The sequence below is a fragment of the Athene noctua genome, chromosome 15 (genome assembly GCF_965140245.1).
Source record: "Athene noctua chromosome 15, bAthNoc1.hap1.1, whole genome shotgun sequence".
NCBI classification, from domain to species: Eukaryota; Metazoa; Chordata; class Aves; order Strigiformes; family Strigidae; genus Athene; species Athene noctua.
In genome coordinates, this window is record NC_134051.1 from 3198738 (window position 1) to 3220600 (window position 21863).

Sequence of the window (21863 nt, forward strand, 5' to 3'; positions counted from 1 at the left end):
CCTCCCCTTGCAAGGCAACTGCTGCAGCCCTTCAGCCTTTTTAACCATGTTTTCTCTTCCCTCCTTTCAGCCCCCCCATCCATTTTGAAGACGAAGGCCAGAACTGCACACACTATTCGAGACAGGGTACATCAAGATCTTGATCAATGACAGGTGTCCTCAGTGTTACTCCAGTACCCCCCTCCCGAGGGGGGTTTGTTCACATCTGAGCTGTCATGGCACCGAGCCACTTCGGAATGGCCAGTGACAGCTCCAGCATCTTGCTCCTGGGTTGTAACCGCCACTTTTCTCCATTTCTTGATTTTGATGTCTAGGCTAAAAACCCTACCTTATTAGGACAGTTGGGAAAAACTCCAAGCATTATAGCTCAAACCATTTAAGATTAGCAAATCTTAGCAGCTATGAAGTCACAGATTTGTTGTTTTTAGCTAAAGACTGATCTGCAAGAGTGGAGTAGTTAACACCGCACTCCTATTAGCACAAAAGCGAAAGTTAACACTCTACCAAACTGCAGAGTTAAGCTAAAACCAGGCAGTTATAAGCTACAGTCACAGGGAGGTGCTGGCTGGTTTTGGACAGCAAGAAATATTCAAAACAAAGGTTTTGCTTAATGTGTAGCTGGTTACAAACTCTTTTGGAAGAAAGCAGCTAGAAATACAGAGCATTAAAGAGTCAAAGAGGATGACTCGTTTAAACAGTCGATTTAAATCCTGGTGGAAAGTGAGAGGTTTAAACTAATTGAAGTCAATCTACCTTAAGCTGAGCACAAGCCTGCAGAAGCAGAACGGGTGGTGAGCCCTGCTGAAGGGGATCTGCTCAGCCCTGTGCCGGTGACGAGGCACAGCCAAAGGTGGAATAAGCTCCTGGCATGAGTCCGTAAGGGATTTCTCCTGGTAAGTGACACACAGACGGAAGCAGACTGGGGAGGAGGAGGAAGGTTATCTAGCATCTCAACAACAGAATAAGAACTACTCATTGCACCAACCACACTACCGCATCTTCTTCTCTATTAAAGAGCTCTGCACACTGGCAGGGTGTTTTGTCTTCCAAAACCAACAAGATTTGCTGCCAAGCAAACTCAACAACAAGCCCTTTCAACCAAGCCACCTCCAAGCACATATGCCAGCACCGTGCCCCACTGCTGTACTGGCTGTTAACGGCTTCCCCACCATGTGGAGCACAAGGGTTTCCTTGCTTTGACACAGTAAGCGACTTTGAGGCTCAGCTATGCCAACAGTGACAACCCCAAATTAACACAAAGGCTTGGCAGCCACACCATGAAAGTTTTCCAGGGAGGTGAGGGATTCCCCAGCTGTGAGTGGCCCTGTTGAGCAGGCTGGAGGAAGAAGAAAAGGAGGCTCCAGACCTTTTTTCTTTATCCTTATGGATGCTCCATGTCTCCACCACATAGCAGACAGATTCAGCAGAACAAAATATCCACTGTGCTTCTGTTAAGTGTTCATCTCCGACGGAGCAAGGGCTGTGCTGGCCAGCTGACACCCTCCTTGTAACCCCTGAACCTGCCAGATCTCCTTCATATTCTGGCAGAAACTAGGCCTGAATCAGCTTCCGAAAAGAAATTTTTTTGAGTGGTGAAACAAGGGCTGGAGATTTCTAGTGGCCACAGCAGTCAGGGACCCCACAAGGAAGAGCCAGTAGAGCTCAGCTCCTGCAGTCGTATGGTATCTCACAGGGGTGATGCTTCCAGCCTAGCCACAACCAGGGCCAGGTCTTGCCCTATGCACCACATCAGCTAGTTATTAGATGATGCCCTACTGAGAGTAGTAGTCACCATTTCAGCACTGCTTTACTCTGCACAGACTCTGGAAGTAAATCCAGACAGGAAAGAGGAGGAATCAATATTGACATATCCATGATAAATATCCCCAAATACTCAAGGCAGGCCAGCAAGCAGGCTGCAGTTCCCACTGAGAACTTGCGCACCTTGCAGTCTCACACATGCTGCAATAAATAAAGACAGATGCTTTTGCCTTGAAGTTTCTCCCTCCTTTCCTTGGAAAGGATTTGACATGTGGTCTCAGTCTTCTGGGTAATAGCACAAGCACCAAGGTAAGTCATGTGGTCTGCTTAACAGGACTTCTACTCTCAGACCCCCAAAGGGACCAATCACATGGTTATGTGCAAGAACCTGGAAGGTGTGAAATGCCTAGAGAACCCAGAGAGCTGTTAGAAAGATGGCAAGAGATATGTTCAGATAAGGAACAACATGCCAGAGACCTACCAAGAGTCTGGTTGAACTGGGCATCTGACTTGGCGTGTTCTGGCCACTTGAGCAAACAACAGGGACAGACCTGCCCATCCAGGAAAACATCCACAAAAACAGTAAGCCCAGTCCAGATTCTGACTGGGTGACTGTGAGGAACTGAGGGAGCTAATGCCTCAACCATTCATTGAACTGTTTGCTGCACTGATATTCTAAGGAGGACCACTAAACATTGGCTCTATTGTGTAGGCTTGATACTCTGTATAAAGGATGCAAGCCTTGCTGGTACTGTACCCTTGAAGAAGAGCTGGAGGACTGGTAAGAGAGGAACATCTGTCCCAGAAGGAGCCAAAGGCAGCAACTGAGGGAAAGGTAAAAGGCGGAGGGGGGGGGGGGATCATGACTGACTCAATTGGACAAAAGGGTTAATGCACCTCATCCCTTCCCAACACATGCACAGAACACATGCTCCACCTTCCTCATCTCTCGTGATAATGAGTCCATGGAAAACCCACCTCTCCTTATCTAGTATGTAAACCAGCCGAAAAGAAACTTAAAAGATGACAGAAAACGTTGCTGGGTGTGCACCCACCACCTGAGACAATGCTGGAACCTGGGGTGGTGATCCAGATTCTTTAACTCTTTCTCTCTCTTCCTTTTCTTTCTTACAGATTTATCAATAAGAGGTCACATTTCTTACTGTCGTTTTTCAAGTTTAAGTTGTTTCTACCAGAAGGAAAACATTTTAACTAGTCATTTGATGTCATTTCACCTTAATTTAACCAGAGTGGATCACAAAACCATTACAATGGTCCCAGTCCAGGTCATAACCGTGACACAGCATGCTTTTTGCTGGCTAGGCCATGATTTTAGCCCAAAACATCAGATGAGCTGTTAACACAACGGCCAGAGGAAGACTTTCACCAGGGAACTTGTTGCCTTACTTTGACCTGCTGGCAGCACCCAGTGCTGTCTGGGGACTTGGAAAAAGCAGCAGCTCCCTGTGAGCAGTCCAAAACACACTGAACATTTCACTTATTAAAAACTATTTCTACAGAAAGGCAAAGGTTTTGCCTAAAAGGTGAGCACTGAGACACTCAAATCAGAGCTCTGAAAGCAACTGCTCAGTGCAAGGGCTGGCTGGGTATCTCAGACAGACATTCCAGCAACGAGGTTGTGGTGAGCAGAGAAAATACGCGGTTTCACATGTACATCCTGGTCGGCTCCAGTTCCCGGCCCTTCCATTGCTGACTGGTGGGCTGGGCAAGCTGGGCTGCACACAAACTCCCTTGACGGGAACCCGCAGTTGTCAGCAAGCTGCAAGGCAGGGACGATGGCAGAGAGAGACCATCCTCCTGCAGGGCTCAAAAGGAGCAGAGCTCTGCTACGGCAGGATGAAACAAAAACAGAGACACCTTGGGCCCCTGACACCTCACAGCCCCCTCCTACAAACCCACACCAGTCCCATGCACTTCTTGTCACCATCTCTATTCATCAATAGAAAATGTTTCTCTCCTCAATGCAATATTACAGGAGATTAATACGTTTGAGGACCCTACCCTTGCCTTTTCCCCTCCAGAAGAAGTGGGAGCCTTTGTGGTCAAATTTAGCCATAGAGCGAGGCAGGACCAGGTAAGGAAGCAGGGTCCTAGCTAGACAAGCTGCAGCTTCAGCATCAGCTTCCAAAGGAGCATTTTCCACCTGGTGCCTTTAAGGAAAGTCTACAGAGGAAAGCAGCCACCCCTTCAGTACGCAAGGACCCTGGGCACGCACAAGGGAAAGCAAGAAACTGCAGCCTTTCACCACCACTGTTAACAGGACCGAAAGATTTCCAAAACATTTATGTAGCTGTTTAATCAGCTTTGCATGATCAAGCATGTTGCATGCAGACATCATTCCCCACCCATCTGGTCATTCAGCTTGAGCACAGACTCTGAAGTAGTACAAACAAAATAAAACTTCAGTTTTAATCTAATGCTGAGCTTTTTCTATCAGTCTCTACTTTTCATTTTCTCTAGCTGGACCACGCTCCTCTCTGCTGCCCGCACACTCTGCTGCTTGGATCTCTGCCCAGCTTGGTGCAAGGCTCCACGCTATGTTAAACATGCCCAAAGCCAGCTTTTATCTTCTGTTTGGCCTTAAAAAAGGCTGCTCAACCAACCTCTCCTCATCCAAAGTCTTTGGACTGTAGCAGAGTCTGGTTTACAAGGACTTGTTTGCAGCCTGTGGTGTCCAGCAGTACTGGGCTTGCCTACGTGGTACTGCCAGTAATGAGGGTCTCGAGGAGGGACAACACCTGGGACAGCAGGAGCAGACCCCTGCCCGCCAGCAGCCACTGCATGTGCCATCACACTTTCTCTGCCAATTTACAACTTGCAGAGTTTCAGGCAAAACAGAGGACCAAAAATGCCCTAAAATCCAGTGGGTCTTGGAGCTTTAAACATAGGAAACTCATTTACACTAAATAGCCAGGTCAAGAGAAATTCTGGGAATACAAGGGCCCAGCAAAGCCTGCTTGACTGAGACAGGACATGAACACGCAGGCACCTCTCACATAAGGCCAACTACCCTCTTCTGTCTGCAAGAAGCCCATATATGCTCTGAACATCTTTTATGTCTGGGGGGAAAACAGTACTGTAAATCACACAATCTCTGAACTCCAGTGGAGAGTAAGCCAAGCACCACATTGGCATAACTGTCAAATAGAGGGGAATTTTAGCTAGTGACACTCTAAAGTGCAGGAGAGGGCTCACACCAGATGCTCTTCTCTATGGTTAGCCAGATCTTTAGCCTAAAGGAGTGCACAGGAATTCAACAGAGCAAGTATATGCCATGTAAAAATCTCTCATGGTTATGCAAAGGGGGATGCAGCATCTCTACCCTCCACATTTAACAGAAGGGTATGAGCTGATGTACTCATTTGTAAAAAAACACTTTGCTCTCAAGGCTAAACCCATCTTCTCCAAGAAAAGAAAAAAAAATTTAAATGCTAATTACAGAAGTCAGTAGTTGTGTTTTTTAATCTTTGGGAAATGTGCAAACACACTGGAACTGCTGAACCTCCTGCAGCCAAACATCGGAGCAGCTGTGCAACCTGCCAAAGACATAGCTGTCCTATACGACCATTCTCTTTAGATCGTGCAGTCGCCAAATCAATGGGTTGCAACATGATCAGCTGAAATGAACTGATCCCTGTTAATGCAGCATTTGTCTAGGCTAAGACCACATCTATCCTCCCTGTGCTGGCTGCTGAGAGAGCATTAACATGCCTACAATGTGAGTGTAACTTAATGTCGCTTCATGCAACATATTTCCCAGAGTGCTGCTGTGATCTGAACCATGGTTGCACCGATCCCAAAGCCAGGTCACACCAATCCCTTTCGGTGCTTTACTTCTGCATCTGCATCAACGTAAACAAGCGGGCTGAGTGGAAGACTGATAACTTGGGATTACACTGGCTCCAGCAGTGTTTATAGGAACCAACTCCGTAATTTGTTAAAGGATCTGGCACTACAGAAAGCAGGCAGAACCGCAGAGCAGGTTTCTATTCTGTTTCAATTACACCTAATTAATAAACCTTTAAAACACCCTCAAGGAGGCAGACCTCATTACAGGCAGAAGCAATGGTCAGTCCTGAGTAAGCAGGGCAAGAGCTGCATCATGTACTTTGCAAGTGGCGGTACTTACCCAGGGCTGCTGCGAGCGTGTTGCACTCTGAGCTCCAGGAGGAGATCAGCAGGCAGATTGTGTCTAATCAAGTCTCCATCTAGGGGTCCACCATAAGCACCACTCAGTGAAGATGCTTTCTGCAACGTCCCTCCCACATCAGTTCACCTGTCCTTGCTGTCACTTCAGTCCCAGAGACTTGAAGCACTGCAGGGCCCTCTGCTATCAGTCTAGTTATCGAAACCAAGAATCAAGACATCTTTCTGAGAAAGAGAAAAAGATTCAGCTTGGTTTAGTCTCATCTCTTCCTGCTCCAGAAGAAATAATCAAACCTACAATTTAACGCAAAAGGGGAATAAGCCTCCTGTGGTTCTACATCAGCCCTCAAGTATTTAAAGAGCTGTAAGGGGAGGGGGATCACCCACAGACTAAGGGAGAGAAGCCCCAGTAGCTCACCGTTTCCTTGAAAGAAACTAAGCAAGTTCCCCAAGGGGAACAAGCTCCCCTCCTTTCCTACCTGCCCAGGAAGACAACATTCTCACCATTTAACACATTTACTTGACTAACAAATCCTCCTTCCGTCTATCCAAGAGAAGAGCTGCTCAGCATGCCACCAACTTTTGATGCATGTCACCTATTTGGAGCAGTTTCTACACCAGTCTTGCACCCAGTCGACTTTGGCCCTAAACCCTGAGGCATGGTGCTGCTCCCCAGCCTCTCCCAGGGTCAGCAGGCTCCTTCTGCAGGCACAGGAAATACCAGAGGAGAGAGATGTGAATACATAACAAAGGAGAGAATTTCCTCCCCAGCAAACTATTACTTCTCCTTTTTGGAAGGGGAAAGAAGAAGTCTCCAAGTCAACCATGAGCCGAGAACAAGCCCAAAACTGATGCAGAGGAGCAAGTCTCCTGCACTTCCCTCCCAAAGCCACTGAGTGCCATACACATCGGGAGCATGCAAAGGGAAAGACCTTCCTTCCAATGCTCAAATTCATCCAGAAGAACAGTGTTTTGGACCCCTCATTCCAAAAAGGCCATTGAATTACTTGAGTGTGTCCAGAGAAGAGCAACGGAGCTGGTGCAGGGTCTGGAGCACAGGTCTGCTGGGGAGCGGCTGGGGGAACTGGGGGGGTTCAGTCTGGAGAAGAGGAGGCTGAGGGGAGACCTCCTGGCCCTCTGCAACTCCCTGACAGGAGGGTGCAGAGAGGGGGGATGAGTCTCTTGAACCAAGGAACAAGTTGCAGGACAAGAGGGAATGGCCTCAAGCTGCACCAGGGCAGGGTCAGGCTGGCTCTGAGGAAGGATTTCTGTGCAGAAGGGGCTGTTGGGCGTTGGAATGGGCTGTCCAGGGCAGGGGGGGAGTCCCCAGGATCCCTGGAGGGGTTGAAGAGTCGGGCTGACCCAGCGCTGAGAGATCTGGTAGACTTGGGAACTGTTAATGTTGGGTTGATGGTTGGACTGGATGATCTTCAAGGTCTTTTCCAACCTAGACAATTCTGTGATTCTGGGAGAAGCCAGAATATGTTTTAAAAAGCTGGCAGCCAAAACAGCCTGAGGACCCAGACCCTTCCTGCCCACCCTCCAAAGAAACCAGAGCAAATCAGTGCACCCAGTCAGACTCTTGGCGCACAGTGTGGAACCAAACTGCAGGGTGTCTTCACTAGCTTACCCATATTCAGCAGTTTGGGTTTTTTTACCTGCTGGTAGACATCCTTCTGCTCTGTACTACATAACAGGCGTGCGTACAGGACATTTTTAGACCAACCCTACCAACTCCAAGGCTTATCTGCAAGCAGCCATAATACCTCTATATTAACCATGGCTCCAGGAGCCTTGTGTGTTCTCAAACATTGAGTATGGCTATTTCCAAACTGTCTATCAATGGTTGTCACTGAAACATAAAAACATATTTAAAGAAACAACTTCAAGGATGGTTTTTGGAAACACTAACAGGAATGTAAGTTACACTGAAATGGTTTTATCCAAATTTAATTGCATTTGTCTCAAGTGTTCCAGATTTTCTGTTGCTATCTTAAGTGTTCAAAGGCTTCAGCAGCAACACTCTACTATGAACACACTCATTTGTTTAATGAAACTTGAAGAGTTTTCTTCCTCCACCCTCCAAAACATCGAAGGCATAGTTTCTAGCTTTTGTTCTTCTAATGACAGAGGAAACCTGTTCTCACCCTTCCAAACACACAGCTCCCAGGCAGGAGACTGCATGAAAGAAAAAAAAAAAAAAAAGAAAAAAGAAAAAGAGAAAGTGTTTGGTGCCAGGTTGCCTCTTAAATAAAATACATGCATTAATGTAGGCTGGAGCCACCCTTAGGGGAAGAGCCAAGCACCACAACCGAAGTCACCCCAGGGTCGAGGCAGGACAGCTACATCCTACCAGAGCGCAGAACTGGGGCAGAAAGCCTACGCAGGATTTCACAGCTGATCGGAACAGACAAAAGCAATTCCATAAAACATCCCAGGAGGTCACAGACTGAGGACTAGGCAGTTGAAAGATACTGAACATTTTGCAGTGCCTGGTGTAGTTTCATGTAAAGTCTCCTGCAACAAAACCAAGTATTTCTGCGATAAGGGCTGTCTGGGTTTATAAATCCAGGACTGCAAGTTTTGCTTATGTTTCCTCCCAACCAGGTTTGAAAGCAGCTCAGAAAATCTCATGGCATATCCCAGAATAAATCGTCTCACTAGGTCAGGAGTCACTTTTATTAACTCACCATCTCCAGAATACAATTTACATGCTATAATCTCTAAAACAAGACCATAATAACCAGAAAAAAGAAGAAACCCATTACTGCCAATGCACAAACAAGCAAACCATGAAAGCAAAGGGCAGAGAGTTGCATCTTTCAACTTGGAAACCCTGGGAATTTGGTGAGTGCAAGAAGCCTCTTGGGCTGCAGAGGTGAAGCCCAGGTGAGAGCAAGACATGAGCCTGTCCCTGATCAGGCAGTTAATATTAGAGGGCTGAGCATGAAAGAACTAACTTGCCTTCCCCAGCCAGACTGGGCCTGCCACACTGTCAAAACTAAGTTTATCATAATACAAACAAGCATGATTCAGAGACCAGCAAAGCATAAAGACTCATTTCTTTTTTAGAAGCGCTTCAAATTATTTCCCTCCTTTTGGCAACCCTTCATGCAGCCTTCAGAAAGGGCTGTTTGTACAAAGACAAGTACACTAAGCAGAAGAGCCTGGGGGGGTGGAAAGCCCAGAATGGTTTCTAGGCTCAGAGGTAGATTCTCAGGAGGAGGGAGAAGAGGTCATGCATAGCTTGGGAAGCCCCGGACTTCAGGGTGGGACTAAGTAACAGGCATACAAGCCTCACCACAACAACAAAAAAAATGACAATGTTGATGCTTCTCCAGCAGCCACCACATGCCCTGCTATCTCACCATGCCCAGCACCCATCAGCTCCTCCAAACAGAGGAACAGCAAGAGGTCTGCATTTTGCTCCCCACGCTCCAGCATGGCTTCGCAGGTCTCTGCCAGGCTGGCAGCCAAGTCACCTGCCCTTCACCAGGGCTCTGCCTCTGTGCTTTCAGTCCTACCTCTCCCACCGGCATCTCTCCTTCATCCGTTACACCTCTGCCATGCACTCACACTGCCACCAACGGATGGATGCTCCACGGAGCCTGGAGAGGTGCAGCACCAAGTCCAAGAGTGAGTTCCCTGCTGCACACCAAGGTCTCCAGCATCTCCCTTGGACCTTTCAGGGCTTCTGCTCTCTGCATCCTCCCCCTGTTCTCCTGCCAACACAGTAGTCCCAGAGCTCTCAGTAGCCAGGAAAGGATTAGCTAGTTGCTGCATCCATTTAGCAAGCATAGGAAAAAAATTCCATAAGGATATCCAAATTATTTTTTTTCATCCAGCTGTAATCTCCTCACACACACAGAGTGAGTGGGGTGAAGACCTGTCACTGCCCTGGAAAAAATAAGGAACGTGGCCATGAGAAAGGGAGGCAACAGAAACCTTTTAATACCTCCGCAGCCAAAGGCGGCAGCAAAAGCCACAAGGTCCTCATCAGCTTTTAAAGCCAGAGTGGAACTGAACATTATTTTCCCATTAGAAGAGTTTCACTTTCAACACAGCCATACTTTCCCCAGGCAGGAGAAGGGCCCCTCCAGCAGCCCCACTGTTTCATGCCGCGTTTGCTCAGGATCGCAGAACCACGGAGCGGCCGTGCGGATCCCGGTCCGGCACCGTGCCCTGTGTCCCGCCACAGCAAACATTCCCTATTTGTTTCCTGCCCTTGACAGCTTCTGTTCTCAAAAAAATTGTTGGTTTGGGCTCCTTTTACCTCCCGCACATTTTTCTGGAGCCCGGTTTCCTATTGGACTCTGGCAAACAGATTTTCCACAGCAATTGGCTCCACCGAGTCTTGCCAGATGATGCAGCTCCCAGCACCAAGTCCTCTCCCCTCGGTTTTACTCCTTCTCAGGGGACAGGAGTAAGCAGGAACAGCCCAGCAGTCTGAGAGCTGAAAATCCCTGCCAGAAGCAGCAGTGACTCAAACTCAACGCTACTGGTATTTCACTAAGGGATACTGTAACAGAGGGAACAATAGGTCTTTTTTCTGAAGAATTATAATGCATTATTAAAAAAACCCAAAATAAATAAAAATCAGGAGAATACCAGGATGCTCACAACATAACCTAACAGAGAGACATTCAGCCTGCAAACAAAGCTTGGTCACCAGCTGTAACCAGCCCTTGTACCCAGGACAGTAATGCTGCTCTTCCCATACAGCACCATGGGACAACCCCAGAGCTGTCACTGTCCCATGAGAGGACCCTGGTGGCCTCTGTAGCTCTGGGGACACACCAGAAACAGGACCCACACAGGCAACACCAGAATTGGTGTCATTTAAGCAAGCACTCAAATTTAGGTCAAATACCACTGCCACCCGATAGCTTGTTTCGACTAAACTAGTTGCCTCAAATAAGGTAATGCTCAGTGAGTAAATTCAGCACGTTGGTATCACCAGTATTTCTATTGCAAGAGGTTTTTTGCTTTTACAACAATAAGGAGCTGGCCAGGGAGAAGCCGTGCTTGGAGTATACCAAGCAGCCTGGACCCCTTCTCCCCAGCAGCCTCCACATGTGTCTCTGTTTTCAGAGTGGTTTTCTCCCTAGAGGTGGGAAAGACCCAGACTAAAACCAGGGCTAAAGCAGGCACCAGCCCCAGGGCGTTCACAGCCGTCAGGAAGCCTCCCTCCAGCAGCAGTGAGCCCCAGTGCAGGGCCACAGCTGGGAGGCAAGGGGCCAGTGGTGCTCCTGCTACACAGCTGCCAGCCAGGACTCTCACTTCCTCACCTCCATTGAGAAAAACCCCAGCCCAGCCCCAAAAACCACAACAGCAGGATACTGCAGAAGTACTTACCACCACTTACGTGGCTTTGATTTTGAGTTCTGCTTATGCTCACTTTCAGCCTGCTTTCTCCCTGTGGAGCAAACGCTATCCACTCCAGCCTGGTGGTAGCAGCAGTTTGGGAGGAAGTTGTCCCCAGTGTTGCCCTTGGTCATGTTTCCTCCTCTTCCCTCCTCCCCCACAACCCACGAGGCCGTTAATAACTTACCCTCTGTCCTGGACCAACTCCAGTAGACACTCTACAGAGAAGGGGAAACCGCATCACAAATCAAATTTTAGGAAGAAGAGACAATTTCTGTCCAACTCTGAGCAATGCAGAAAGTCCAAGCTGGCATTTCCACTGCCCCGTTACATCTTTGGGGCTACTCCTTGGGCTTGGATGTTTCAGGTTCCCTAAACAAGGTTCATGCCAGGCACCAGTGATCTGAACTGTGACCCCCACTATGTGTACAAGAGGATGAGGTCCCTTTGAGCCTGTAGGTATTCCAGTATCTTCCTGCTATCAAACCAAAATACACAAAGATATTAAGAAACTGTGAATTTTATGCCTTATGAAATCCTTAACGTCTCTCCCACTGTGTTCAGATAAAGTCCTGTCTCACTGGGAAGCCTCAGACCTGGACCTCCAGCTCAGCAGCACTGGTGGCAAGCATCAGCCTTCAGCAGCATCCCACATGTGCTTTGCCATCGTCACACAACCCAGCCATGTGTGGACCACCCTGATGCCTCCACCTGTGTCACCAGCGATGCACAGCCCATCACAGCCCCGCTGCCACCAGCAACGCTATGGCACAGCTCAGCATGGACCTCCTCTAGGTAGAAGCATCCTGTTATAGCTCAATTTGAAAGGGGAATGAAAGATGCAATGCTTTTAAAGTGGAAGATGAAGACTGAGAGGAGCTTTTGGGGGGGTTGCCAGACTTCAACAACTAGAGAAGCATGACTGTCTCGCAGATTTGGTTTGCCTAGTTAAGCAAACAGCTGTACTGCAGATGTCATGAAAAAGCTCCATCATGCTGTACACGGAGAATATGCACTACAGTCCGAGAGGAGTGGGAAATACTTTTGACATGTGGAAGCACAAGAGCCACTGAGAGTACAAAATGCACAATTCCCCAAGTACAAATTCACTATCTGTGTCAGCAGGCACATTTTCCAATGTGAACACAGTAGCAAGATCTCAAATCACTACCTAATCCTATTCATCCCTGTGAACACGCCTTCCTGCCAAACCATGGGCTCGGACCTGATGAGTCAGATGGCATTTTAAGCTTCAAGTTGTTAGAGCTCGCTTTCTGCCGCGTCCCTAACCAGCGCCGCACTCCCTGACCACAGCACATCAGCTGAAATGTGCCACCAGAGAGGCACGGCTGCCGCTAAGGAGAGGCTCTCCAGAACCAGTCCGACAGCATTGTACCCACATTTTCCACGGGTATTTGAATTTACACAAACAAACGGAGGCAAAGGCGGGCGGTGTTCACTCCAGGCTCACGTGGAGGAACCAGCCCTGTGCCTTACACCAGAAACCCAAGCAGGATTTGGAAAGGATGAAGCCAGGCAGGAGAAATTGGGAAAAGCTAGAGTCCACCCTCACCCCACTGCCTGCTGTCGCAGGGACTGTACCAGCAGCCTTCTAGTGCTGGGAACACGATGGTCCCAGGGGAGAGGGGAAGCCAAGGGCGGCCCAGCAGAGGCAGATCACCCTGCACAAGTAAAGCTGTAGGCTGTGGCTAATGGGAAGCCATTTGTTTTGCAAAAATTAAAAGCCAGGAAAAAAAAAAGTCTGAGTTCAAAGCGGATCTCATCTAACAGGAGGCAAACGAAAGTCAAAACAAGAATAAAATTGAGAGAAATTATGTAGGCAATTGTTGTAATGACTATCAATTACTGGCTGCATCGAGTTACATAATGATATAAGCAACTGAAATGCTTTGAGAGCATTCAGTTATAAGCAACACCAGGTCAAAATGACTCTGAAAGAGCCGAATCACTATGCTGTGGTGCAGTTTCATATTCCAGTCAGTTAATTATGATGACCCCAATCCAATTTTTATTACTCATAGCCTTAGAAAATATCCTACTCCTGAGAAGGCACAAAGCCTCTCAGGAATTCATCTCTTAGCCACTCTGCCCCACACCATCAAGAAAAACTTTGGAAGAATTTTTGGTGCATAAAAAAACCAACCCCTCAAAAAAATCCTTGCAAGCATTTTTAACAAATAATTAAGAAAACCCCTCACCCTGAAAACCTTTAGATGGGGTCCTTTTCCCTTGCTAGGGCTCCTGACTCAGCCTCTGGCAGAGCTCACCCAGTACAAACTGGCCTCACAGCTGGGGATTACTGGGTGCCACATCCACACCCTACTTCCCTGGACATGCCCGATTTACCCCCTTGCCCACAGCATTTGCCAGCTCCATAAAGGTGGAATTGATGCTTTTTCTTTCTTCTGGAAAGTGGGGGGGGGAAGACCATTTCTTTATTTGCAGAAATTTACTCAATTCCAGAGGAACGCATCTAACTTATCCACATCTGTAATTAAAATAAATCAACACCCTGCTCAGCAATAGCTGTATTCTCAGTCTGAAGGAGAAAGGAAGAATAGAAAGGTTTCTTAAGCAAACTGGTAGCTGGGATAAAATTACCATCACCACCCTCCTCCCAGCCCATGCAGACAAACCATGCCTTTGAGTATTCACAGTCCTGCCAGACTTGATCCAAGTCGGATAAACCATCAATCTGATTACAGCCACAAAAGTAAGTATGAAACATATCAAAAAGATCTGTTTGTCGTATGATACGTTCTAACCCTTCACAGCCACTCCGAGAAGGGATGCCTTCAAGAAGCTTAAAGCCAAAACTCAGCAGGAAAAGCAAAAACCCGGGAGCACAGAAATCATCTCTTTATTGGAGTCTTTGGGACATTTACAAATGGATAAACTTGCAAATTCCATTTTCAGCTAACCGGCAACCACCTCACCCAAAATACATTACGTGAAATATGTTGGCTTGGAAGCATTTTCGTCTCAGAGGGAGAAAGAAAAACTCCCATCTTTGAGCTCCCGCTGAATACAGATGTGTTATTAACGATGGTAAAACATCCTTTGAAGAGGGAGGCAGGCAGAGGCAGACAGCGCTGCGGTCTGCGCCCGGCCAAGCCAGCCCAGTATTTGAGGTGAGGAAGGGCTCATGCTTGAACCAGCAAAACAAACAGGAGCTTTGCCATGAATTTCTATGGTGAAAAACCGGGCCCTTGGTCAAAGCAAGCAAAATATTTCAGCCTCGTTCCTCTTCCAAAACACACATACATGTCCACAGGCACGCTCAAACCTATTATACACCCACAGCATCACCCTCACTTCAATCCCAGCTCCACTTTCAGTAGCAGACACCAGAGTTAAACAGCAATTAAAACCTCCAAAAGGTACAGCAGCAGCAACACAGTTGGAGGCAATTTAAGCTTCACTCACATTTACATGGCCTTTGAATCCATGCAAGATAATTTTAGAAATCTCTTTATAAACAAAGCCAGTATTTCCTCTGTTCAAAGGGTGTAAGAACCCTCAAAAAAATTAAAAAATAATTGAGGTTTCCTCATGACAGTGATCCAAACTATTAGATTTCACAGGGAAGTGGGAGAAGACTAAGAGGAATACGGAGGTTGTCCAAGATCAGGTGCAATGTCAGCAACTCCAGGAGAGGACTATGCTGGAGGTAAGAAGCATTTGATCCAGGGTCTGTATGGCAATTCCCAAGAGATCCATCAAAGGTGAGCAGGAGAAGCAAGCCTGGATTCACAGGGGGGGAGCCACTAAAAAAGCTGTAGTTTGACACTGTCCAGACTTCATTCCACAAAGTAACTGCCAAATCTTGCAGATTGTTCTGTTTAAAAATAAAAATAAACCCCACCATCCTCTGCAGCCACTATATGGAGTGATACCTGCTACCCCCAAAATGCAATTTCTTCTGCAGCACTCAGCTCAGGCTGGGCACCTCATTACAGAAAGCTGAAAAGGTGGTGGGAGGTTGGAAAAGCACAACAAACCTGATAAAAAGCTTCAGAAACCATCACACAAGGAAAAGTTAGTTAAAAGCTGAATATGGAGAGCTCAGCAGAGGATTAACTGATGTGGGGGCAGAGGAAGGCTGGTAGTGAAGGACAGATACTTGAAGGATGTAAATGTTAAAGAAAGCAAAACAAAGCACATTGAAATGAAGCCTGAATTGATCATCAAGAGAAAAAAAAAAGGTTGAAGATCTCTGTCAGCACAGAGGGCAGACACACCACAGAGCTTGGAGCCTTTGAAAATAGCTTAGACAAACTCTGGGACTTCTCTTAATTGAGCAAAGGCAGCGAGAACATGTGGTGCAAGAGGCTTTTCCACCTCCAATTGTCTTCTAGATCAAAACAAAAAAAGGAAAAAAATCCCCAAACAAACAACCCAGATGCCAGCAGGATAGCTTCTCTGCATGCCTCACAAACACTTGCTTCTTCTCTGCCCTGACGCAACCCTGCACTTCTAGCTAGTAACAAATGTAGTGAGAAAAGGCCTGGCCTCTGTCACTGCAATTGGACAGACACAGTGCAACTGTACAACTGGCAAGACAAATTACATGTTTGTTGTTTTGGAGATATTGCACAACGGCCTTAGATTCTGTCTAACACACAGAACTGCAAGACACAACCCTTCTTGCTTTACAAGATGACATAAAAGTTATGTAAAGCGTGCCCCTACCTCCCAACTCACTGTCTAAACCAACCTTACTCCAGTCTTCTGTGCCAGCCTGCAGGAAGCCCTCGTGCTGCCAGAGCTCCAAGGGGGCACCAGATCCCCGGTGAAACGCAGTGATAAAGGGGAGGGGAAGGACACAATAAAAATACAGCACTGTTATAAACTGCCTCACATGCTACTAGTGAGCGGTTGAGAGGTTTTGCATTAGAGTCAAGTAATCCTCAAGACCTTTCCACCCCATATCTTCTTGACAAGTCCACAGAGCGTATAGTGGGTTCAAGCAAGCATTTCACGTGCCACAACAGTTCGTGTCTGACAAACAGCCACCCGTTACAGCCATGTGATGGTCCTCCAGCAATCTGTATCTTCTCTGCTCAGGGCTATTCCCTGTGTAGGGGTGTCATCCCCAGCCGCTGGGCCCTCAACACCACCTTTTCCATACACTTTTTAATATGAAGGTACTGGCAATAGCCTCAATCCCTATTCACTTTTATCATTTCAGAGAAGAAAAAACTGTCTACAGCATGCCTTCATCTCTTATACTCCAAATTTCACTGCCAATACCACAATCATGAAGCTCTTTAAAGACAGTCTTTTGCCAACCCAAGCTACTCAAGCAAAAAACCAAACCAACCCCTCAACCCCCCATTTTTTTACCCATGGTTTTCATCGTGCAGAGAAAAAAAAAAAATCATAGCAGAAATTCACAACCATGTCATTTTTATGGAATAAATGTCAGTTGGTCTCTTTGACATTTAGCTAATAATTGTTTCAGCCAAATAATCTGACAGCACAGAGCTCAGTAGCCCATAAATGCCTCTGGTGTTTTACTGAACGCTAAAGACAACACTTGCTGCTCTCCAGCTCCCCAGTACATGTGGTTATGCACACACATATGCTTTCCTTAACCCTTCAACCTTCTCTGAACCCTTACATGAATCAGCTGGATGCAATGACTTGCTGTGCTTAAATTTTGCCGTTTGTGCCACCACCACTCCATGTGTATCTTCACACATCCACCCATGTGGGCAGAAGCCAGAAAGAAGGAGGGGGGAAAAAAAAAAAAAAAGAGGAAGCAGGTACCTCCTCCTCCTCTTGCTAGGCAAGAGAGACAGTAAGAGGACTGGAATTTGCTCCTCGGTAACTCCCTACCGATTGCTACCGATACCTTCATGAGCCATCAAACCCTGGCACCTCCCTTGCAAGCTTCCCAGCTCCAGTTGCAGTAAAACTTTTCTTCACCTCTTGGAAGTTTCCTTTCAGTTGTCTTAACACCATTTCACCAACTTGATGATGTTTCTACCCTTTAACTTTCACCAGAGCTAGATTTTTGTTTTGCAAAGGACCCCTTCTTGGCCCAAGCTACCTCTGCTTAAAACAAAATAGGTCAAGAAACTTCCCCAGAACTCCTCCCTTTATTACTCTGCTTATCTGCTGGGAGCTTACAGACCCCATCTCCTTCACACTCAGTGTGCCTTCATGCTTTTCTAAGCTGCAGGCTCATAATTAAGTCCTCTTGTATGCAGAGCCATCACCAACATGACTTTCTCTCTTCTGGCATGCCACTGCAAAAAGTCCAAGGCTGCATTCCCTGGGGCGCCCATTACCTGTTGGCTCAGCCCTTGTCACATCAACCTCACAGGGGTGTTCAGCACTTGCTGTACCAAGAGACAGTTGCTCTGCATGCCAAGAGCTAGCTGTACAAGTCTCTTGCTGAGGATAGATGTATCTAAAAAGCATAATGTATTTCAGCACGGACAGCATTACTGGTGGCTGTACTCAGTGGGAAGGAACAAGCAACTTTAAAGGGGCAGCCAAGGCAAAAAGCCTGGAGGTGACCACTTCTAAGCTGGGTCCATACAAACTGGCAGCTTTTAGTGGCACAAAACCTCCCTGGGCATCCTGCTTCAATTTAGCAGAGACTTAACAGTTCGCAACCGCTCCCCAGGCCAAGATCTCAACGTGCTTTACAGGCTTCCTGTCGCACCTTTGAAGCTCTGGCACAATTCCCATGTCGGAACCAAGGCACAAGGCGCTGCGCGGGGCCCGGCCTGGGCTGAGCCACGCACACTGCCAGCACTAACAAATGCCGGACCTGCCTGCCACATCCCTGCCACGCACACACCGTCTGCCTGCCCTTACTTCCCAGGCACCCGAGCTGCTCCGCACTGAAGGCGCAGGAGAGGCGTGCTAAGGTGTAAGAGTCCCCTGGTAAGCTCCCACCGTGCCCCGAAGCCATGGCTGTCACACCTACAGGCCATGAGCCTCCGCGGAGATGCTTGGAGAGACTGGCACACCGGCGCGAACGCCTGCTGCTGCTTTCTCTGCTGCCAACAGCAACGGGGGGACACGCAACAGCACAGAGTGCCCCGACCACAGCAGGAAGATGTAAGACAGAGCCTTTACGCTGAATAAAGCTTCTCTCACCCGGCAGATGCAGGAGTGCATTGCTGAGATGATCTTATAACTCCCTCCCAGTGCCATGACACTACCTGGTTAATCACGCAATGAGGCGGTAAGGCAATCCCGCCTGCACACACAGAGCCCCTTACCAGCAATCATCTGACAACGAAGTTACACAGCTCTACGTTATAGAGGTATTTTCTAAAATAAATTACTCTATCTTTAAGAGCTGCTTTTACCATGAGGACAGAGATAAAAAAACCCTCCTCCACCAAAACACTCCTTCACGCCCGATGATTTGCTTTGTCATGCCGCTTTAATACATGCACAGCAGCTACGGCTCCAGAATTAAAGCAGATCTTGGTGAGACACAGAAACTTTCTAACAATACCTGAACCCCTTAAAAAATAAATTTTTTTTCTCATAGCAAGGCCAGCACAGGCCAACATACAAAATGTCAACAAATTCATTTCCATCCCCTGGTATGCTACTAGAGCTCTCTCCATTTTGGGTCATACCAGGCAGCTTCGAATTACATCGCATCTGATCTGCTGCAAGGAAACACAAGCTCACCAGGGTACAAAGCAGCGGAACAGAGAAGAAAAGGGCATTCAGGATTATCAGAGCCGTGATAAGTGAGGTACTCCCTACTCAGCGTGGTGCCAGCAAGCCCCCGCAGGCACCCTCAACAGCGAGGAGGGCAAGGAGCTGCTCGAGATCCCAGGATCTCGCTGCTGGTCCCTTACAGACGGGAGCTGCTGGGGCAAACCTAAACGTGTTCGTGATGGAGAACAAAGAGAGAGGATGCGGGCTGCCAGCGGCACCGCCGAGATGCTCTGTTCCCAGTGGACGGGGACCTGGGAAAGGTGAGCTCCAGCTTCACCAGGCTCCCTTCATACCTCCTGCATCCATTTCAGTCCACGCATGCCCTTCACCCGGGACGACCCAAAGGCCGGCGATGCAGATGCCGCCCTTGCTCGTGTTAAAGGCTCCTTGGAGGGCTGCTGCCGTCAACACCACCCGCCTTCGCTCGTCACCCTTCCAGCACAGAGGGCACCGCCGAAGGCCCCGCACGGAGGCTCCCCGCCGGGTTACGCCAAGAGCAGTGCCCACAGCACGGAGCCAGCGACTCGCCTGGCGCCCAGCGCCCGCGGCTCCTTCCCTCAGGGACACGCAGCCCCGCGGACACCGGCGTCGGGCAGGTGCGATGGGAGGCCCAGGCCTGGCCGCGGGGCCCCGCGGTGGGCCCGGGTCCGGGGCAGGCCCCGGTGCCCGCGGAGGCACCAGCCTCACCTGCTCGGCGCCGTAGGCTGTGGCGAACTGGACGAAGTCCTCCACGCGCACGAAGCCGTCGCCGTCACGATCCAGGGCGTCGAAGACGGGGCGGAGGCGCGGCTCTGCTTCGGCGGGGCCCTCCAGGGCCGGGCAGCCCCCCTCCTCCGGCGGGGACCACGGCGGCGGCCCCAGGGCGGGCTCGGCGGCCTCAGGTGCCCAGAGGCCCGGCTCCGGTTCCAGCTCCAGCTCTGGCTCCGGTCCCGGCCCGGCCCGCCACGGCCCCCGGGGGAGCGGGGGCTCGGGCACGGCCGCCGGCGGATGCGGCTCCATTTTCACCGGCGGCGCTCAGCGCCCGCCGCCGCCCGCCCCACCGCTGCCCGGCGGCCATGCCCCGCGGCCATCACCCCCTCACATCGCGGCCGCCCGCCGGGGCGGTGCCGGTACCGGTGCGGCGATGCCGGTGCCCGGTGCAGTCCCAGCGGTAGCTCCGCCCGCGCCCGGACACACGGCTTTGTGCGAGGCGGCGCCGGCCCCGCCCGCCGCGCCGCCACCGGGGGCGGCCCCGCCGCCCCGCCCCGCCCCGCCCGCCCGGGAGCGGCGGCTCCGAGCGCCGGGGACACGCGGTTCCTCCCCGCCGTCTGGACGTTGCGGGGGAGGCGGCGGCGCCGAGAAACCAACTCCGCTGCCCGCCCGCCCGCCCGCGCCGCCGCTCCAGGGCAGCCCGCGGCGAACCGCCAGATCCAACCCGGTAGCCGCCGCAGTAGCCGGGGCGGTGACGTCACTCGTCTGCCCGTGCGGCGCGAGGCCGTGCGGAGGCCCCGCCCCTTCTCGTGCGCTGCGCGGGGCGGGCGGGGAAGGGCCACGCGGCGCGCGAGCACGTGCAGCCCGCGCCCCCCTCCGGGGCCGGGAGGGGTCACGGGTCACCGGCGGTGGGGGGGTCACCATTAACCGGGCCCCCGTGCGCCCCGCCGGGGGTCACCGTGCAGCAGGCCCTGCGCGCCCAGCAGCACCACCCTGCCCCGTGCATCCCGCCAGCCCCGCGCCCTTTGTGTCCCCCCCACGCCACACGAGCCCAGCCGAGCACCCCCTCAGACCCCCCGCACCCCCTCGGCCAGCACGGCCGCCGGTCACGGGCACAAACCCCCAGATATATCGACGTTTCCAGCCCGTTACGGGAGTTTGGCATCACCAAACACCGGTTGTGCCCGGCCTCGGCCACCGCAGCACGACCAGCCGCCACCAGCGTCTGCGGCGTGGAAACAGGCACCACGCCCTCGCTCTGCCTGCACAGGCCTGATCGTCGTCCTTCTGATGAATTAATTAACGAGTTTAGGGGTTTACAGCCTGCAGGCTGGGTGCACCGGCCACTTCTGCACTCACACACGCACACGTCAGTGGGGCCCGGGCAGCGTCTGCACCTTCGTCTCCTGGGCAGGGGTGCGGGCAGGTCCCTGGGCTGCCCATGCCCACAGCCGCAGCGCTCTCCTCCGCTCGCTCCCGCACTGCCTGGGCCATTGGGCCACCACCAGCCCCGCAGGACACACTGGGGTGACCCTGCTAATGCACCCGTCCAGGCAGACAGAATTACAACTCCTGGGCATAATTAGCAACAAACGTGATGAGTAAGAGTGTCCCTGGTCGCAGCACCCTTCCCAGCGCCCCACATCGCCAGGCTGCCCAGGGGAGGGATGCGGGGGGCATCTCAGGACAAGCCTGGTTGGGGCATGAAGTGTCCCCCAGCATGGCTTTCCCAAAGCTGGAGAGCCCCAGCACATTCATCCCCAAAAGCCTGAGTTCAGCAGCGTCTGTGGACAGGAAGGAGGAAGAAAACTCCCCGTCCGATCCAGCTGGCGCTGGGAAGGATCAAAACCTCTGCTCCAAATCCTTTTTCTCATCACAGCCATCCGCAAAGCTCATGGGGGTGGGAGGCGGCTCGTTTGTCAGCCCCACAGGCAGAAATCTCCCGGCTACCCCCCTAGGAGACATCTGCCTAAACTGTCCCCTGCAAAACCCCCTCAGCGTTACAATTCCTCCATTCCCAGAGAGCCCAAGCGAGCAGGTTTCCTACCTGCACTCACTGCTGCCCAGGCTGGGCAGGGGTTAACGCACCCGCCGGGCTGGAGAGACAAGCCCGAGGCAGGCTTGGGGAGGTGCACGGCCCAGCTGCCACGTTCCCCCTTCCC

At 50.4% G+C, this 21863-nt stretch overlaps 1 protein-coding gene across 2 annotated transcripts in view; it reads right to left on the reverse strand.

Moving 5' to 3' along the window:
- RAB11FIP3 (RAB11 family interacting protein 3) overlaps positions 1–20175 on the reverse strand; it is an 80498-nt gene extending 60323 nt beyond the window's left edge. For both annotated transcript variants that reach the window (XM_074919625.1, XM_074919624.1), the window contains exon 1: positions 19699–20175. In XM_074919625.1, coding sequence (XP_074775726.1) covers positions 19699–20010 — 312 coding nt within the window. In that variant the 5' untranslated portion in view covers positions 20011–20175. The remainder of the gene's footprint in view (positions 1–19698) is intronic.
- Between the last annotated feature and the right edge of the window lie 1688 nt (positions 20176–21863).